Source organism: Vidua macroura, chromosome 7 (assembly GCF_024509145.1).
Source record: "Vidua macroura isolate BioBank_ID:100142 chromosome 7, ASM2450914v1, whole genome shotgun sequence".
Classification (NCBI taxonomy): Eukaryota; Metazoa; Chordata; class Aves; order Passeriformes; family Viduidae; genus Vidua; species Vidua macroura.
The window spans coordinates 24,447,976-24,462,524 of NC_071577.1; the positions used below are offsets into that span (position 1 = coordinate 24,447,976).

The following is a 14,549-nucleotide window of genomic DNA, read 5'->3' on the forward strand; positions in this document are numbered from 1 at the left end:
ACATCAGCATGGCTACTCCAGATTGAGATTCTACTCTTCTAGTGATAATTAAAGCAAATAAAGCATTGATCTAGCAGAGGAACTTCCTTGTCAACTTACCTTTAGTTTTCACAGGTGATGTTTCAAAACAAGAATCATCTGTCTGCTTCCTGTCTAGATGTTTTTACCTTGCCCAAGGTTTACTCTTGGTGCACACTGTCTCTCCTTCAGGACCTCTCTTAGGCTCCTGCTCTCAATTTTTTTTTCCTTGTCTCTTTTTGTTGTTGTTTATTCTACTACTTTCTTTTCCTTCTCTGCTTTCTCCAGACAATCCAGGGTGACCTAATAGATCTATTAATAGTCTAATAGATTCCTAATATTTTACTTATACTAAAAACTTAGCTATTTTATTCAGCAAAGGCTTAATTCAGATAGTCTTTGGCAGCCACCTCACTCAGAGGCAGGCACTTAGCCTCCAGCCATGCTATTCTTGCCAAGACCTATACAAAATATTACCTCACAAGCAAATGGAGAACTGATAATATCAAATAGAATTTGTAATTTTTATGTAGGCTGTATTATTAATTCTCTCTACACTTCAAAGTTTGATATCTTGAATCCAAGAATAAGCATTTGCTAATTGCCAGCTGTTCAGCTGACTGGTCCTTAGTTTGAGACTTTGCTGGTGGCTGTGCCTTGGGGTGGCTGAAGCACTGCCACGGAGCCCTGTGCTTTGAAGTGTTGCTGTTACCAGGGGCCAGTAGCCCGTAAGAGCTACAAGGTGACCTTCTACACTGAATGAGAAAGCACTGGGTTTTGGGGGGCTGCAAGGCTGTAGACATAGTAACAATCTTAAAGGACACATACACAAATGTCAGTCAGACCCAGGGAAGTAGGATATTTGAGTAGCATATTACAGGAGGATGTTTTTCTTAGCAAGAGCAAACACTTTTGGTTGATTCCACTTCTTTTCAACCTTATGTAATTACATAGAGTGCTCTCACAGAGTTGTGTCTTCACAAACTCAGCGAACATAATCTAATCAATGCTTTTTTCATGCCACAGAAAATTGCTGTAACTGAGCAAGTGCCTTACAAAGGCCATTCTGAGGCACAGAGAGCAGTTGAAGGAGATTTAGGAATGTTGTTGTAAATAGAAATGTTAAGATACGGTTCTGGAACAGCCTAAACTGGGCTAAATTTGGCCTAACAAATTCTTACCTTTCCTGCCAGTTCTACCTTGAACTCTGGACTGGGCAGCCACAGAGTTTAAGGGACAAAACCAGATGAAAACCAGCCCTCCACCTTCCCCACAGAAGGTGATTGGGTTTTGGTTGGATCAGTTTGAAGCGCGGCATGTTTGGGCATGAACGATGACTAGTAAAGAGCGAAGGGGTGGGAACAGAAGGGCAGAGCAAAGGTAGTCCTGATGTAATCCAGTGTGAGTTGCTATTGAAACTACCCATATTCTGTATAAATACTAATAAAATTGGATGTGCCTGGGAATATTTCCAGGCACTAAAATGAGATTGTCTGTGCTATTAGACTGTTAAAATGCTCCCTGGCATGAATTTGGCCTCTTCCAATCAACACTCACTGCAAACAATTTCTGGGCACAATTTGGTTGCTAGAATGGTCCCAACAGGCACTTTGCAATCATAAACTCAGGTCTTTCTGTGCCAGTTGGCCTCAATGCCCAGGAATGTTTCAGGCATGTTGAATTTAAATAATACAGACTCATCCCTATTTTGACTATTGCAAATCCTTATGAAAAGACAAGACTTGTCTTGAAAAAATGATTTTTAAAACAGACAATAGCAGAGCATAAAAGATGCATGAAATCTGGAAATAAGGAATTTTATTTCCTTTTAATAAGGTGGTAAGAAATACATATTTTGTGTTCATTTCAGGTTAGGAAGGTGGAGGAGAGATAATAATAACTTGTTATGCAGATGTTTCTGTGCTGTAGAATATCTGGTCACTTATTAGGCAGAGTTAAGGCTGACATGATTCTTTTTTCAAGTCAGTTGCTGTACTGGGAATAAAATTATTCCTCCTTCTATATGTTAAAAAAATCTACAACTGCAGCATTTCCCTTCCAGTTTGGAATGGTAATAAAATCAATGTACTTGGTATCTTGAAGTACTGAAGCAAAGTCCTCAGTTTTAATCTGTGATTAGTTTGGGTTTTTTTTTCCTTCACAATTGCCTTTATGAGTTTCCCTCCACATCAGGAAATCTGAAAAACTGGTATTTTTTCCTTCTCTCCAGGTATACTCATTTGTCAATCTCAATGATCCATCTTCTCTCAGGGCACAATTAAAGGTGTTCTTTTGAAGGAGCTTTAGAAGGGTTGTTGTACAGTGCAAACACGGTCTCTTGGCTGGGTTGCTCTAGGACCCAGAGTGACTGGGACTGACAGAAATCTTCACCTGAATGAATTTTCCCCGTATGCCTTATAAGGAGTCCAGGAAAACAAGGAAGTGATAACCATGTTCACGTTACTGTGTGCACAGCTTGTCCTCTCTACCTGCCCAGGTAGCCCTTGTTTTCACTTTTGTTCATGGTCCGTCCCGCTGGGGTTGAAGTTTCCTCGCGATCCGGCGTACGTGACACCTGAAAACGTACCCTCCAGGAATGCATGCTTTTTACGACATTCTACCTTTATGCAGATGATAATTAACAAGCTAATATTTTTTTTGTCATGCAGCCAGCACTGAAAACGAATGGGGATTGAATTGCTTTGCCTCTGTTTCCTATTCCTGCAAAGAAATAACTATGTGCAAGGTAAGGCTCAGGGGTAGGGAGATCCATTTCAAAATCATTTTGCATTGTTTCTTGCTTGAAGTTGACACGAAATAACTTTCTGCCTTCTGTATTTAATCTTTCCTTTCTATTTAATGACCTTTCTTTGACAGACTGCTGTAGGGCTGCATTGCCAATTCATCTACTATTTGGTGGTCATTACATAGCACAACAGGTTTGAAAGAGACAGACATTTGAGCAATTTCATTTTTGCTAATCATAGTTTGATCTGCTAAGAATCTTTCATATTATACATATGGCTGAGTGTTTCACTGGTAGTTACACAATGGACAAAAATCATATCAAGTATCTACAGGGCTGAGTGAAGCAATATTAAGCATACAGAGTGAGCATAAATCTGTTCTTACAATATCCCTGGTTATGTGGGAAATGACTTACCTACACCATACCAGAAAGACATGTAACACTCTATCAGGTGCACTGGAGGGAACAAGTTAACATGTTCTAAGTGAATGCCACCCATAAACCATGCAAAAGGAGGTATGTTAATTGCCAGCAATTCTGAGGTTTTTAATCTTTATTGGAGAGTTAATATTTTACCAATAGAACTACTGTTTAGAAGAAATTTTATCAGTAATCCTAAATATGGCTAAATATGTGCATTTTTCACCACCCATATTCTCTAAATGACAAGTTTCTTCATAAATTGAATGACTCAGCATATTATTAACAGCCTTTTATTTTCTTGGATTTAAATTCAGGGACCTGTTCTCAGGAAAGCACAGTGACTTGTGAAGATTGTTTGCTTTCCGGACCACACTGCGCTTGGTGTTTGCAAGAGGTAGAGTGATAAAAAAAAAAAAAATTCAAAGTAAGACTTGAAGTCTTTGTAGTCACTTCGAGTGACGATGAAGTATTGACTTAATTGGGTCAGCCCAGGGTTTTGTAATGCATGCAGTGCTTAGTGAAGCCTTCCTGGGGAGCAGAAGTGGAATTTAATCTACTCTCCGTGGTCTGTTATTCATAGTACGGTTGTTAGGATGTTTGTTTGTTTATTTATTTGTTTTCTTGTTTGAAAAAACCACAAAAACATCAACCTTCCAAATCTAAGGCAGAAATAGAAGTGTTATTAGGGGGTCTCAGGTCATTAGCCCGAGGGCTGGCTCACTCCCAGCACTGATGATGAAGCACCAGACACAAAGTCAGAGGCCAAACTGTACCTTACAGATTACGTGCCAAGCCAGACAGTGCAAACAAAAGGTTTGCAGGTATCAACAGTGTAAAAGTTTGCAGATGTAAAACTTCCATATAGAAATTATTCATCTGTGGTTAATTTTAAGTATGACAATGTCGGATTTATAATTCGTAAGATATAGATGTGTTTTGGCTAAAACATTGGACTTTAAAAATATATCTGGATTTGTTTCCTATGCCTTTGTTTCAGATTTTCAGTGCAACCCTGGGGAAGTGACTTCACATTTCTGCTTTTAAAACTTTCTCCTGTAAATGGTGCTAAATAAAATCTCCCCACTTCACAGTAAATATTCTAGCTCTTAGTTCATCAGCATTAACAACAAAACATCAGCTATTGCAACAAAAACTTGACAGAAATACTAGAGAAATGAAGTCTTTTGCATTTTTGTTTCTGGAATGCACCTTTGCTGCTAACAGTTTTTAATGTTTTTATGTACAGCAAAATGACACAGCATGGGACTAAAACACTTTATGAAATAGCTCAGAAAGAAAAAACTGCATGTTTTATAAAGAAAATTCTAAAAATATACATTTTGCAATTTGCAAAATATATTACCATGGAGGTCAAAAAGACCCCACATTAGTGTGTTTGCAGTAGTTTTTATATCTGTACTAAAACCCAGGATTTTGTTGAAATTAGATCCCATAATTTTGACTACTGCCATATATTTTCAGGGAAAAAGAGCCCAATATAATTTATTGATTCAAAAAACCCAAAAACCAAACCAAAAAAAAAAAACCCTGTGGAACTGTTGAAAACTTCATTGTAGTAAACATGATTTTTCTTCTTTGTTCATAAGCTCATTCATTTCTTTGTTAGAAAACAGCACATCAAGCATGCAAAAGGCATAGGAGCTCTAGTATCCAAGCAAACAAAAGCACCTCTAAAGAAACCACTATTTTCTGTAGGATAAGAACACACTTTGTAATTGTATTTGAAACATGAGGTTGTCTCTTCACACATTTTGAAAAGTTACAAACTGTGTAACTAAAGGAGATGATATGGATCTCCCTGTGAAAGGTTTATAATGGTATGTGTAATTTATGTGTGCTGTATTCAAGAAGCAGTGGGTGAGAGTTTTGCCTGAGCAAAGGCATCAGGTTCAGTCTGAAGAATAATAAACCACTGTTCCCAACAGGTGCCTCAACACTTCCACCAAAATATATAAGATGCCTTACAATTTTCAGGAATGAAGGGTGATATTTTGGTGGAAAAAAGGCTCATAGTTCTGTTTTTAGTAGGTTTAAAGTAAATTTGTTTTGTTTTGCATGGAAAGTTTTTCAGTGACTGAATTCAGAGCATTTTTGTAGCTGAATGGCTGATCCATAGGTTGCTTGCCCAGACCTAGGAGAAAAGAGCTAATGCATGGTATGGGCCCATGACTGTCCACTGTTCCAGAGCTGAGTCTGACAGGCATTGCCCAGGCTTTGGTCAAAAGGGCTTGCAGGCCAGAGCAGTTTCCAGGAAACAGCTGACTGATTTTGAGAATCTTAACTCTAGACATAGCTCTGGGAAATGGTAATAAGGCACAGAAGCCTCTTTGTAAAAGTAACCATTAACTTCAGCACCATATGAGGTTAGTACCTACCCTGTAGCAGTGCTGTGGAAAGGAATGCATATCAATGCTTTGAATTGAGTAATGACAATTAACTGTAAGATATACAATTGATATCTACAGGCTTTTGATTTCTTCTGGCTGGTAGAAGGTGCTGGGCCAAATTTAGGTGTGGGATGCTGAGAGCACCACTGGTGCTGAGGAACACTGGGGACAGGCTGTGGTCATTGCTGGACACCAGGCAGAGGAACAAGGACTTGATGCCTGCTTCAGTGAACAGGATAAACGAGGAGAAAGTGCAGGCCAGAAAAAAAAAGAACCAGTAAACACTGGGTACCCACAATCTGTTTGTCACAAGTTGTCCAGGAGTTTATTATCAGCAAGACCTCTTCTTTTATTAAATGGCGTGCTTCAATCAGCAGTTCTAAACTGCATAGGAAAGACTGATGCATTTGCGGCATAATTCTGTGATAGAAAAAACAGTGGCTCAGAGGGGCTTTGTGTTATCATTCCCAGTACTGTGAGAAGCCAAATGCAGTGAGTGGCACGATTCCCATTCCCCAACAATAGAACAGTTTCTCCCAGGATAACAAGTCGGTATAAGTTACATTAATTATACACCTGTGTGACATGACCCATGAAGGGCAAATTTGGGTTTCTGTGCCACCTGTATCTAGTTCTGCACTAGTTTGCACAAACGTGCACCTTTGTTTCCATTCCCTGAGTTGGACTGACCTTTTGTGGGGCAGGTGCTTGTGGCTGTCAGTAAAAACATTTAACTCATCCTTCCTTCTCCCGTTTGCATTAGAATTACACAGACTCATCTGGAATTCATGGGAGGTGTGATACCCTGGAAAATCTTTTGTCTAAAGGATGCCAGCTGAATTTCATTGAGTTTCCTATTTCAGAAGTAGAAATTCACAGAAATGATCCCCTAACTGCATCATCCCATAAGAACGGTTCTGATGTCACACAGATTTCTCCCCAGAAATTAACTCTGAGGCTGCGACCAGGTAAGTCACAGCTCATAGGTTTATTTCAGACAGTGTGATAAACTGAAGCTTCTTGGATTGAGCAATCTCAAAAATATCTTGACAGAATAAAGATGAAAACCTGTGTTGAGTCCAAAATTATCTCTTGACTCATCACATGACAACTAGGTTCAGCTGCGTTCAGAATATTTTCAGAAGTGCTGGGTACATCATAAAAAAAAGATATATATTTTTAGTTCCTCTCTTCTCTTGCCAGTGAGGTGGCAGGGAGAGAATGAAAGTCCCTGGCTCCTCCCCAGCCGAGCTCCTGTGCCTCTCCCCTGCTGGTCTGGCAAACAGAGTATCTCAGAGGCGACATAAAATCTTGCTTTGAGGATTTACAAGGTACCAGTGACATTTATGGTAGCATTCCGGAACCACCTTGGGGTCCCTCAGATTTGAATTTTTCCTGGAGGAAATTTGGAATGAAAAAAAGTAAGAGACATCCAGTTAGGTCAGGTCATAGTGTTGGAACTGAGAATAAAATCTCTGTGTACACTTTGACTTTGTTTAAAATTTTAAGGGATATGACAGGACCCCAAATTGCTACCTCTACTTTTAATTAGCTTCATATCTAAGTTTTCTAAAGTTGCATACTATTGAAGAGATGTTTTAATATTTTTTTTAAATTATAGCAATCAGTTTTAATTCTGTGGTTATGGCATTACTGAAGAACTGTTTAAAAAAAACCCCAAACATTAGAACTACTTTTAATTTTTCAGACCCTCATTTGAGATTTTTTTTGTTGACAATCTTTGAAATATTTTTGCAAATGCTACTGGTGGTTTAAAATACCAGATAATTGTAACCATATTGAAGTTTATGAAGAAATTGGCATTGCTCATGTTTTCTGCACAGAAGTGCTGATATGTGTCCCACCTTCCCCTGACCTTAATAGGACATGAAGAAACAATACAGATCAAGGTTCACCAGACTGAAGATTATCCAATTGATCTCTACTACCTCATGGATCTTTCAGCTTCCATGGATGATGACCTGAATACAATCAAAGAACTGGGTTCAACTCTTTCCAAAGAGATGTCAAAACTGACAAGCAACTTTAGACTGGGGTTTGGATCTTTTGTTGAAAAACCAGTTTCACCATTTATCAAAACTACAGCTGCAGAAATAAACAACCCTTGCAGGTAGGCAGGGAAAGTCCCAACATCTGTTTGCATGCCAACACTGTCATAATCTTTAGGCTAAAATTAATTTCAGCAGCTTCACTGGAAACTCTCCCCTCTTCCAGCTGCAAATGAGTCAGTTTGTGGAACAAGATTTTGGTTCTCTTTTTCACCTTCTGTTCATTGTTCTGTTGAGTCTTAAGTTATTAGGATAGAGGAATCTGGGAGTGAGTGAGTCTGCTTTTTAGCTTTTGCTGCTCATTACAAATGTGCTTAATATGTTAACAAAAACGTATGTGGCATGTAGTTTTGTGTTTTTCTTTAATTTCTTTCATTTTCTAATATATATATATATATATATATATATATATATATATATAAAAGAATTTTATGAACTATACTAAAGGAGTTGCAAACTCAAACCCAGCACAGAATACCAGTTTCATTTAGCCATCAATGCTGTTCTCCTGCTTTTTTTCCCCCCTTCACGTCTATCAATCTCCCCAGCCTCTGGCTGCCCTAGCTCTTTGCTAACCTGTGCAGGGGAGAAGCTGGGCTCTGCAACCTGGAGCAGGACTGCAGCCAGTGGTTGTCTCTGAGTGCCATTAAGGAGCTACAGATCCCAATATACTTCAAAATATGAGATCAAGGCACAGCAGGAGGCATGGCAAGGGCTGCACGTTGGTAACTGGCTGAATTACTCTGCTCTAGGAGGCATTTCCCAGCCTTTATGCAAATTTTTTCCATTGCCCAAGACACTGAACGCTCTTTAATTATCTTAGGTTTTTCACTAATTCTTCTCAGGCACAGACAAGGGACAGAAGACCAAAACTAATCCAGGCAGCCCTCTGAAGCAGCCATTCCAGTGATTTTTCACTCTCTGTTATCCATAAGCTGGCTCACTTTTCTTGCAGAAGCGTACCATACGAGTGCTTACCCACCTTTGGATATAAAAATGTTTTGCCCCTAACAAATGATGCTGAAAAATTCAATGAAATTGTGAAAGGACAGCGAATTTCTGCTAATATAGACACTCCAGAGGGAGGATTTGATGCAATTATGCAGGCAGCTGTTTGCAAGGTAATTGAAATTTCTAGGTATAATATTATTCCATATATTATCTCTTCAAGTATTATATGTTGGTATTTCAAAGCGACAGATTTTTTTTCAAAAATTTTTAACACAAACCAAGAGCCTCATTAAATTTGTGTGAAAATACTTTTGGCTGTACAAGGAAAACACGCATATTGCAATATTTTAGTCTAAGTTTCCTTTTAATTGCCCGGGACAAATAAGCCCAAATATCGGTATAATTACTGTCTGTTTTTCCATTTAAATATTTTTTATTAACTATGTTTAGAGTAGTAAGCAGATTGATATGAACATGGCCAACTCATGTTATTAAACACAGGGATGGGGAAACAAAATGTTAGCCAAAGACAATGGAATGAACATTATCTCTTAGGAGATGTGTTGCCTGTGATACTTCCCTGAGAATGATGCTATTCATTCATTTTGAGATGCTGTTCTCCAAATATTTTGCTGGTTTTCTATGTTGTGATGCAATATAGCTTGCTAAACTGATGTGTTGTAAATGACAGGAAAAAATTGGCTGGAGGAATGATTCTCTGCATTTGCTGGTGTTTGTGAGTGATGCTGATTCCCATTTTGGGATGGACAGTAAACTGGCAGGGATTGTTATTCCTAATGATGGGAACTGTCATTTGGACCACAATAATGAATATTCCATGTCAACTGTTCAGGTAATTACCTACAAATTTTGTACATTCTCATATTCTGGAAATTTAAAGACTAACACAAACAACTTAGAAAATTAGTGAATTACACTTTTAGCACTGAAATGTCTAAAAGCCAGGGAATCCAGATATTTAATGTAATCTATTTTATTTGTAACTGCATGTTTCTGTAAAGAGAGAACAGTGTGTTTGTATGGAATCAGGATAGATTATAACTAAGAAAAAAGAAAGAAAAAATATGATTTCTAGAACAGGAAAGCCCATGGAATTAGACTAAATACTATTTCCTTCTGCAGGGAAGGCAAGATTTGCATTAATTATGTTCCCTGAAAGGGTGTGAATTCAGGACCAGTTCAGGAATTTGCAGGACACTGTTCCTGGACGAGAACGTACCAGCTTAAGATTCAGTGTTCAAAAATACTGAATGTACACACTATGGTGTTCATTGTAGGACAAATACCGTTGCTCTGGTGCAGTGTAACTCCTTGGATTAAATATGTATATATAACACAGATGCTACTGAGCTAAAGCCCCCACTATGGAATCTGGCTCTGTACTTTTCACAGAGGGGTTTCCAGCGTGAGGAAATTATATGTGCTTTTATTTTGTATACGTGTATTCCTAATTAAAGTTTATACTACACAGAGAACAAAGTGTTCATTATGATCACTTGAATGTGGCTTTCATGTGAAACAAGAACTGAAAGCACATGAGAAACAGATTTATGTGCCTCTCTTTTGTTTGCAGGAGTATCCAACAATTGGACAATTAATTGACAAACTTGTGCAAAACAATGTTCTATTAATTTTTGCTGTAACAAATGAGCAAGTTCACATATATGAGGTGAGCAAACTAAAATGTTCAGTTTGGCAATGTTTGTTTTAAAGTTCGCCTTTTTTTCACAGCTGATACAGTAATTCTAGTACTAGGACTGGATTCTAAAAGATATTTATGTGATAAAAAATAACTAGGAAATTATATATCAGAGGGAAGCTCTTTTGCTTAAGTGCTTCTTCATGTATTGATTTTGGTGTTCTAAGGTAACTTTTAAATCAGATTTCAAGTTGAATCACACTAATCCTCTAAGTCAAGGATTGACAAACTATGCATTGCTAAACTATTCAGTATCATCATTATCATTAGCCTTTTGTATTTAATAAGGCTAGAGGAGAGCTGAACCTTTTCTCACTTTTATAAAACAAGAATATACCCGAAACATGCAGTTATCTTCATGCTCTGAGATCTTGGTTTGTTGGGGTTTTTTTTCCATTTTTCTTTATTTCTGTGACCCTTTTAATTCTTATTTCATTTTCTGTCCAGTCCTGCTCCTGGGAAAAAATCTTCACACACTAAAAGAGATTCTAGATAAGAGTTCATTGTGGGTAATAAGGGGTTTTGCAGCCTAAGCTTGGCTGCCTGGCTACACCCTGCTGTGTGAAAGGAGACAAGCAGAGAGAAATTGCTTGCCCAAAATTATTGAGGTTGGTTTGACAGGAAGCCAATAAGGGTGATCCTGCTGGTACAATAAGACCAGCTTTCTGAAGGAGAAGCCTTTGCAAAACATTCTGTATTAACCCCAGAAGTACAGTAATGAGGAGAGGTGCTCCTCTGCTGTGATTGCCACATGGAAGATAGGAAAGAAAGAGAAGGGGAAAAGAGAGAGCAGTTGAGTCCTTGAGGTAGTCACCAATAGGACAGTTTTCTATTTCTGTCCTCTGTGTAATCCAGGGAAGACCCCCCAGGTACTTCTGCAACTGATTCTAGGGGTGAAGTTGTTTTGAGTAAAACTGATGCTCCAGCTGTTTGACAAAAGTGACAAGAGTCACAAATTGCATAAACTGATTCTCAGATTACAGCCTTGACAAGGGAAGGAACATTCTGTGTCTTGAAGCACTGACTACCTTGCATTTTTAAAGACTGTATTGAGTACTGAGCTGAATCATGAAAATTTAGATTGATAACAGTAGAAGTCGACCACTTACAAACGCAGTGGCTTCAACTATTTCTTAATAGAGATACAATTAATGACAGGTGAAGCATTTTTCCTTATAGGTGCTTTTTTTGATAGGTGCTTCATGAATAGGGGCTGTTCGAGGAAGGAAGTTGGTAAATACCTGTTTGACTTACAGAGCCTTTTTTTGTCCACAGAAATATCTCTCGTGCTGATGGCACTGTGGTTTACCTTGGAAATTGCTTGTGGCCACCAGCATTTTTATTAAGGTGTTTCTATTTCAGTACCCCTGTGTCAGTATCAAGGTTACCAAGAGGCACCCTTTGGTAACAGGGAGCACTAAACAAGGGCTTATAGCTAACACAAAATACAAATCATGGTTAACCCATCTAGGGAATGGTTTGCTCTTGTTGCTTTCTTTGTTAGAAAAAAGGAAATACAACTGCCTTCTATTTTACAGGGTGTATAATAATCCCACTGAATATAATCTATCTGCTGATTTTGTCTTTTAATACTGCTTTCTTCCACTAATGGAATATTTATTTTATATATAATTATATATTATTATATATCCACTAATTCCATTAGTGGATAGCTGTATTTGTCATGGTCTGCATTTTGTCCTGTAGGTGATGTGGAAAATCAGCCAAGGCAAGTATGAAAATCATACACAAGTGTCACAGTGCCGTTTTTCCAAACAACCTTTAAAGGGTCTATGTAGTGTGTGAAAACAGGGAAATAAACACTGCCATGTTTTCATCCTTGTGATGCAAATTTGTAATATAAATGTGAATAACCAGTGTCTATGCTTAATAATGTAAAAAGAACAGAGCAAGACAATGAGAATTATTCTTGTGGTAAGGTCCCTGCTCACGTAGCCTGGAAGTGGTGGCAGAGGACTCTAAAAGTTTTGGTGTTTCACTTCTCTTGGAAAGCTTCAGTGGTGGAGATTCTGTAGTCTCCCTCAAAAAACCCTTCCATTTATCCTCTGAGGTGAAAAGATTCTCCCCAAATATCTCAAATCTACTTGAACTCAGCTTCTAATTACATCAGATACCAATACTGACTATTGCTATTTATAATTGAGTTCTCAGGGACAAGCTTACACTAAAATTACTGTGAGGACTTAAAAAGCACCTCTTTAAATAGACTTGATAGATTCCATTACTCTTAAGTGCAGTGTTCAGACTGTCAAATATATATTTTGTATTTCTAGCCCTGTATAATCCCCAACAATTTAGCCCAAAATAATTCAGTCATGTAATACTTTTGATCCCCTTCAACGGAATGTTCAGTTTATCTGCTTACATGTGTATTATTATCTAACACAAACCTTAGGGGTGGCACAAGCACAGAACACCTATGCTTGTAACAGAGCTGGTGTTGCTTTTAAAACTTCCATGCACCTAAAAAGCTACTGCACAGTAACATCAAGAGATTATTTAGATCAGATGCAAGAGAAAATTCTTTACACTGAGCCCTGATAACTGAAGATTATTTTTTAAAAGGATTTTTTTAAATGGTATTTTATAATACATTCATGTATGTCTAACTTCTAGCATCATTAGTCTCAGCTGAGTCTTGCCAAAGCATCAGGGGATGTTTTCCTTCTATAAAAACTATTCACTCAAAAAGCATCTGTGAATATGTCAATAATAATTTTATTTTAACAAAGCCTACTTTGGTAGAAAATAAAACACCAGTCTTTAAGCTAGTATTTGTTTTCAAGCAAAATGCTTCAAAAATGTATTCAAACTTAGATAAGGAAAAGAATCCATCTTTAGTCCTGACTAAGCAGCATTTCTTTTGAAAAAAAAATTACTCTTTTTTGGATGAATTATTTCTTTTTATATCACAGGAGAAATAGGTTGAAAATTAGGGTTTTAGGCTGCATTGCACTGCTGAAAATTGAACTAAAAATACTCTGTTCTCTACACTCATAAGAATTTCAAATTATTTTTATATATTTGGCATGGCACACTATTAATGATGAAAATTCTTATATCATCTACACTGCTAAAATATAGAAATAACCCCACTGAGCTCAAATACCCAATTGTCAAATTTCTTTTGCATGAATTAGAGTATCCCTATAAAATGGCAGCTCACCTCTTAATTAATATTTGCCAAAGGACTAAATTCAGTGATATCCTTTGGATGCTTTGCAATAGCAGCACCCCAAAAGCATCCATCTGCCTCACCTTGGCAATGGTTGAACAGAAATATTTGCTAAGAGGAGAGGTTTAACCAATGGACTGGAGACACACACTCAGCCTGGGCTTGAAATACCATCCTTGTATCACCATGCAGAATTTTTTTTTTCCTAGAGGAGAGATCAACCAAAGTGTTCAGAGCAGCATATCCCTGCTGTTTGTTTTGCATACCACAGATTAAAGGGGACTGTATTTTAAATTCCAGGTTTGTAATCTTTTCTCTCAGAAGGTCCACATGTACAAAACACAGAGTTTCAATATTCCAAGAATCCTTGAGAGGACACTAATCACAGGAGGAGTCAGGAATGCAAAGTCACCAGCTGTAACATAAAATGCAGTTAATCCCACTGATTTACAATAGCACTAGAAATCTAATGAATGATAACTATTCCATACATAATACATAAAATAATCACAGAGCTGTTGGAGATATGAAGGATAAGAAGGATTAAGGAGTATCAAATTACCCATGTTTATTAATAGTTCTCTGGATATTTTCCTTTTATTTAAAATAACAGCATTGATATGATAATGTGTAAAGGAAAACTAGTGCTGCAATGTTTTTTTTTTTTTGAAGATGAACACATTGTTTTCCAAAGGTATGGGTTAAAGCAAGGGAAGTTCATGTAGTTAACAATTAGGTAAGGCAAATTTTAATTCACGGTATTTAAAATGTAGCTGTCATATATATCATGTTAGTGTCACAGTGTAATTTAATGCAAAAAGAAAAGAGAACTTATCACTGAAATAAATTGCTAAATTGGCACTGTATTATTCACAGAAATTCAACACACAATCCATCAGAGCCACAGAACACTGAGATACATGTGCAAAGATAAAAAAGTGGCTGATTTGCTGAATGTAGGGTCCAAGACTCTTGAGCGGTGCAACAACAGTAGAGCAGCTGAATCTGTTTCTGG

General features: G+C 37.6%; 1 protein-coding gene across 1 annotated transcript in view; it reads left to right on the plus strand.

Moving 5' to 3' along the window:
- The first annotated feature begins 2,680 nt into the window (after positions 1-2,680).
- The window catches only part of ITGB6 (integrin subunit beta 6), a 32,469-nt gene continuing 20,600 nt past the window's right edge, over positions 2,681-14,549 (plus strand). Inside the window, exons 1-7 of the mRNA XM_053982102.1 lie at positions 2,681-2,764; positions 3,505-3,584; positions 6,362-6,566; positions 7,483-7,729; positions 8,623-8,788; positions 9,310-9,471; positions 10,213-10,308. Coding sequence (XP_053838077.1) covers positions 2,704-2,764; positions 3,505-3,584; positions 6,362-6,566; positions 7,483-7,729; positions 8,623-8,788; positions 9,310-9,471; positions 10,213-10,308 — 1,017 coding nt within the window. The 5' untranslated portion in view covers positions 2,681-2,703. The remainder of the gene's footprint in view (positions 2,765-3,504; positions 3,585-6,361; positions 6,567-7,482; positions 7,730-8,622; positions 8,789-9,309; positions 9,472-10,212; positions 10,309-14,549) is intronic.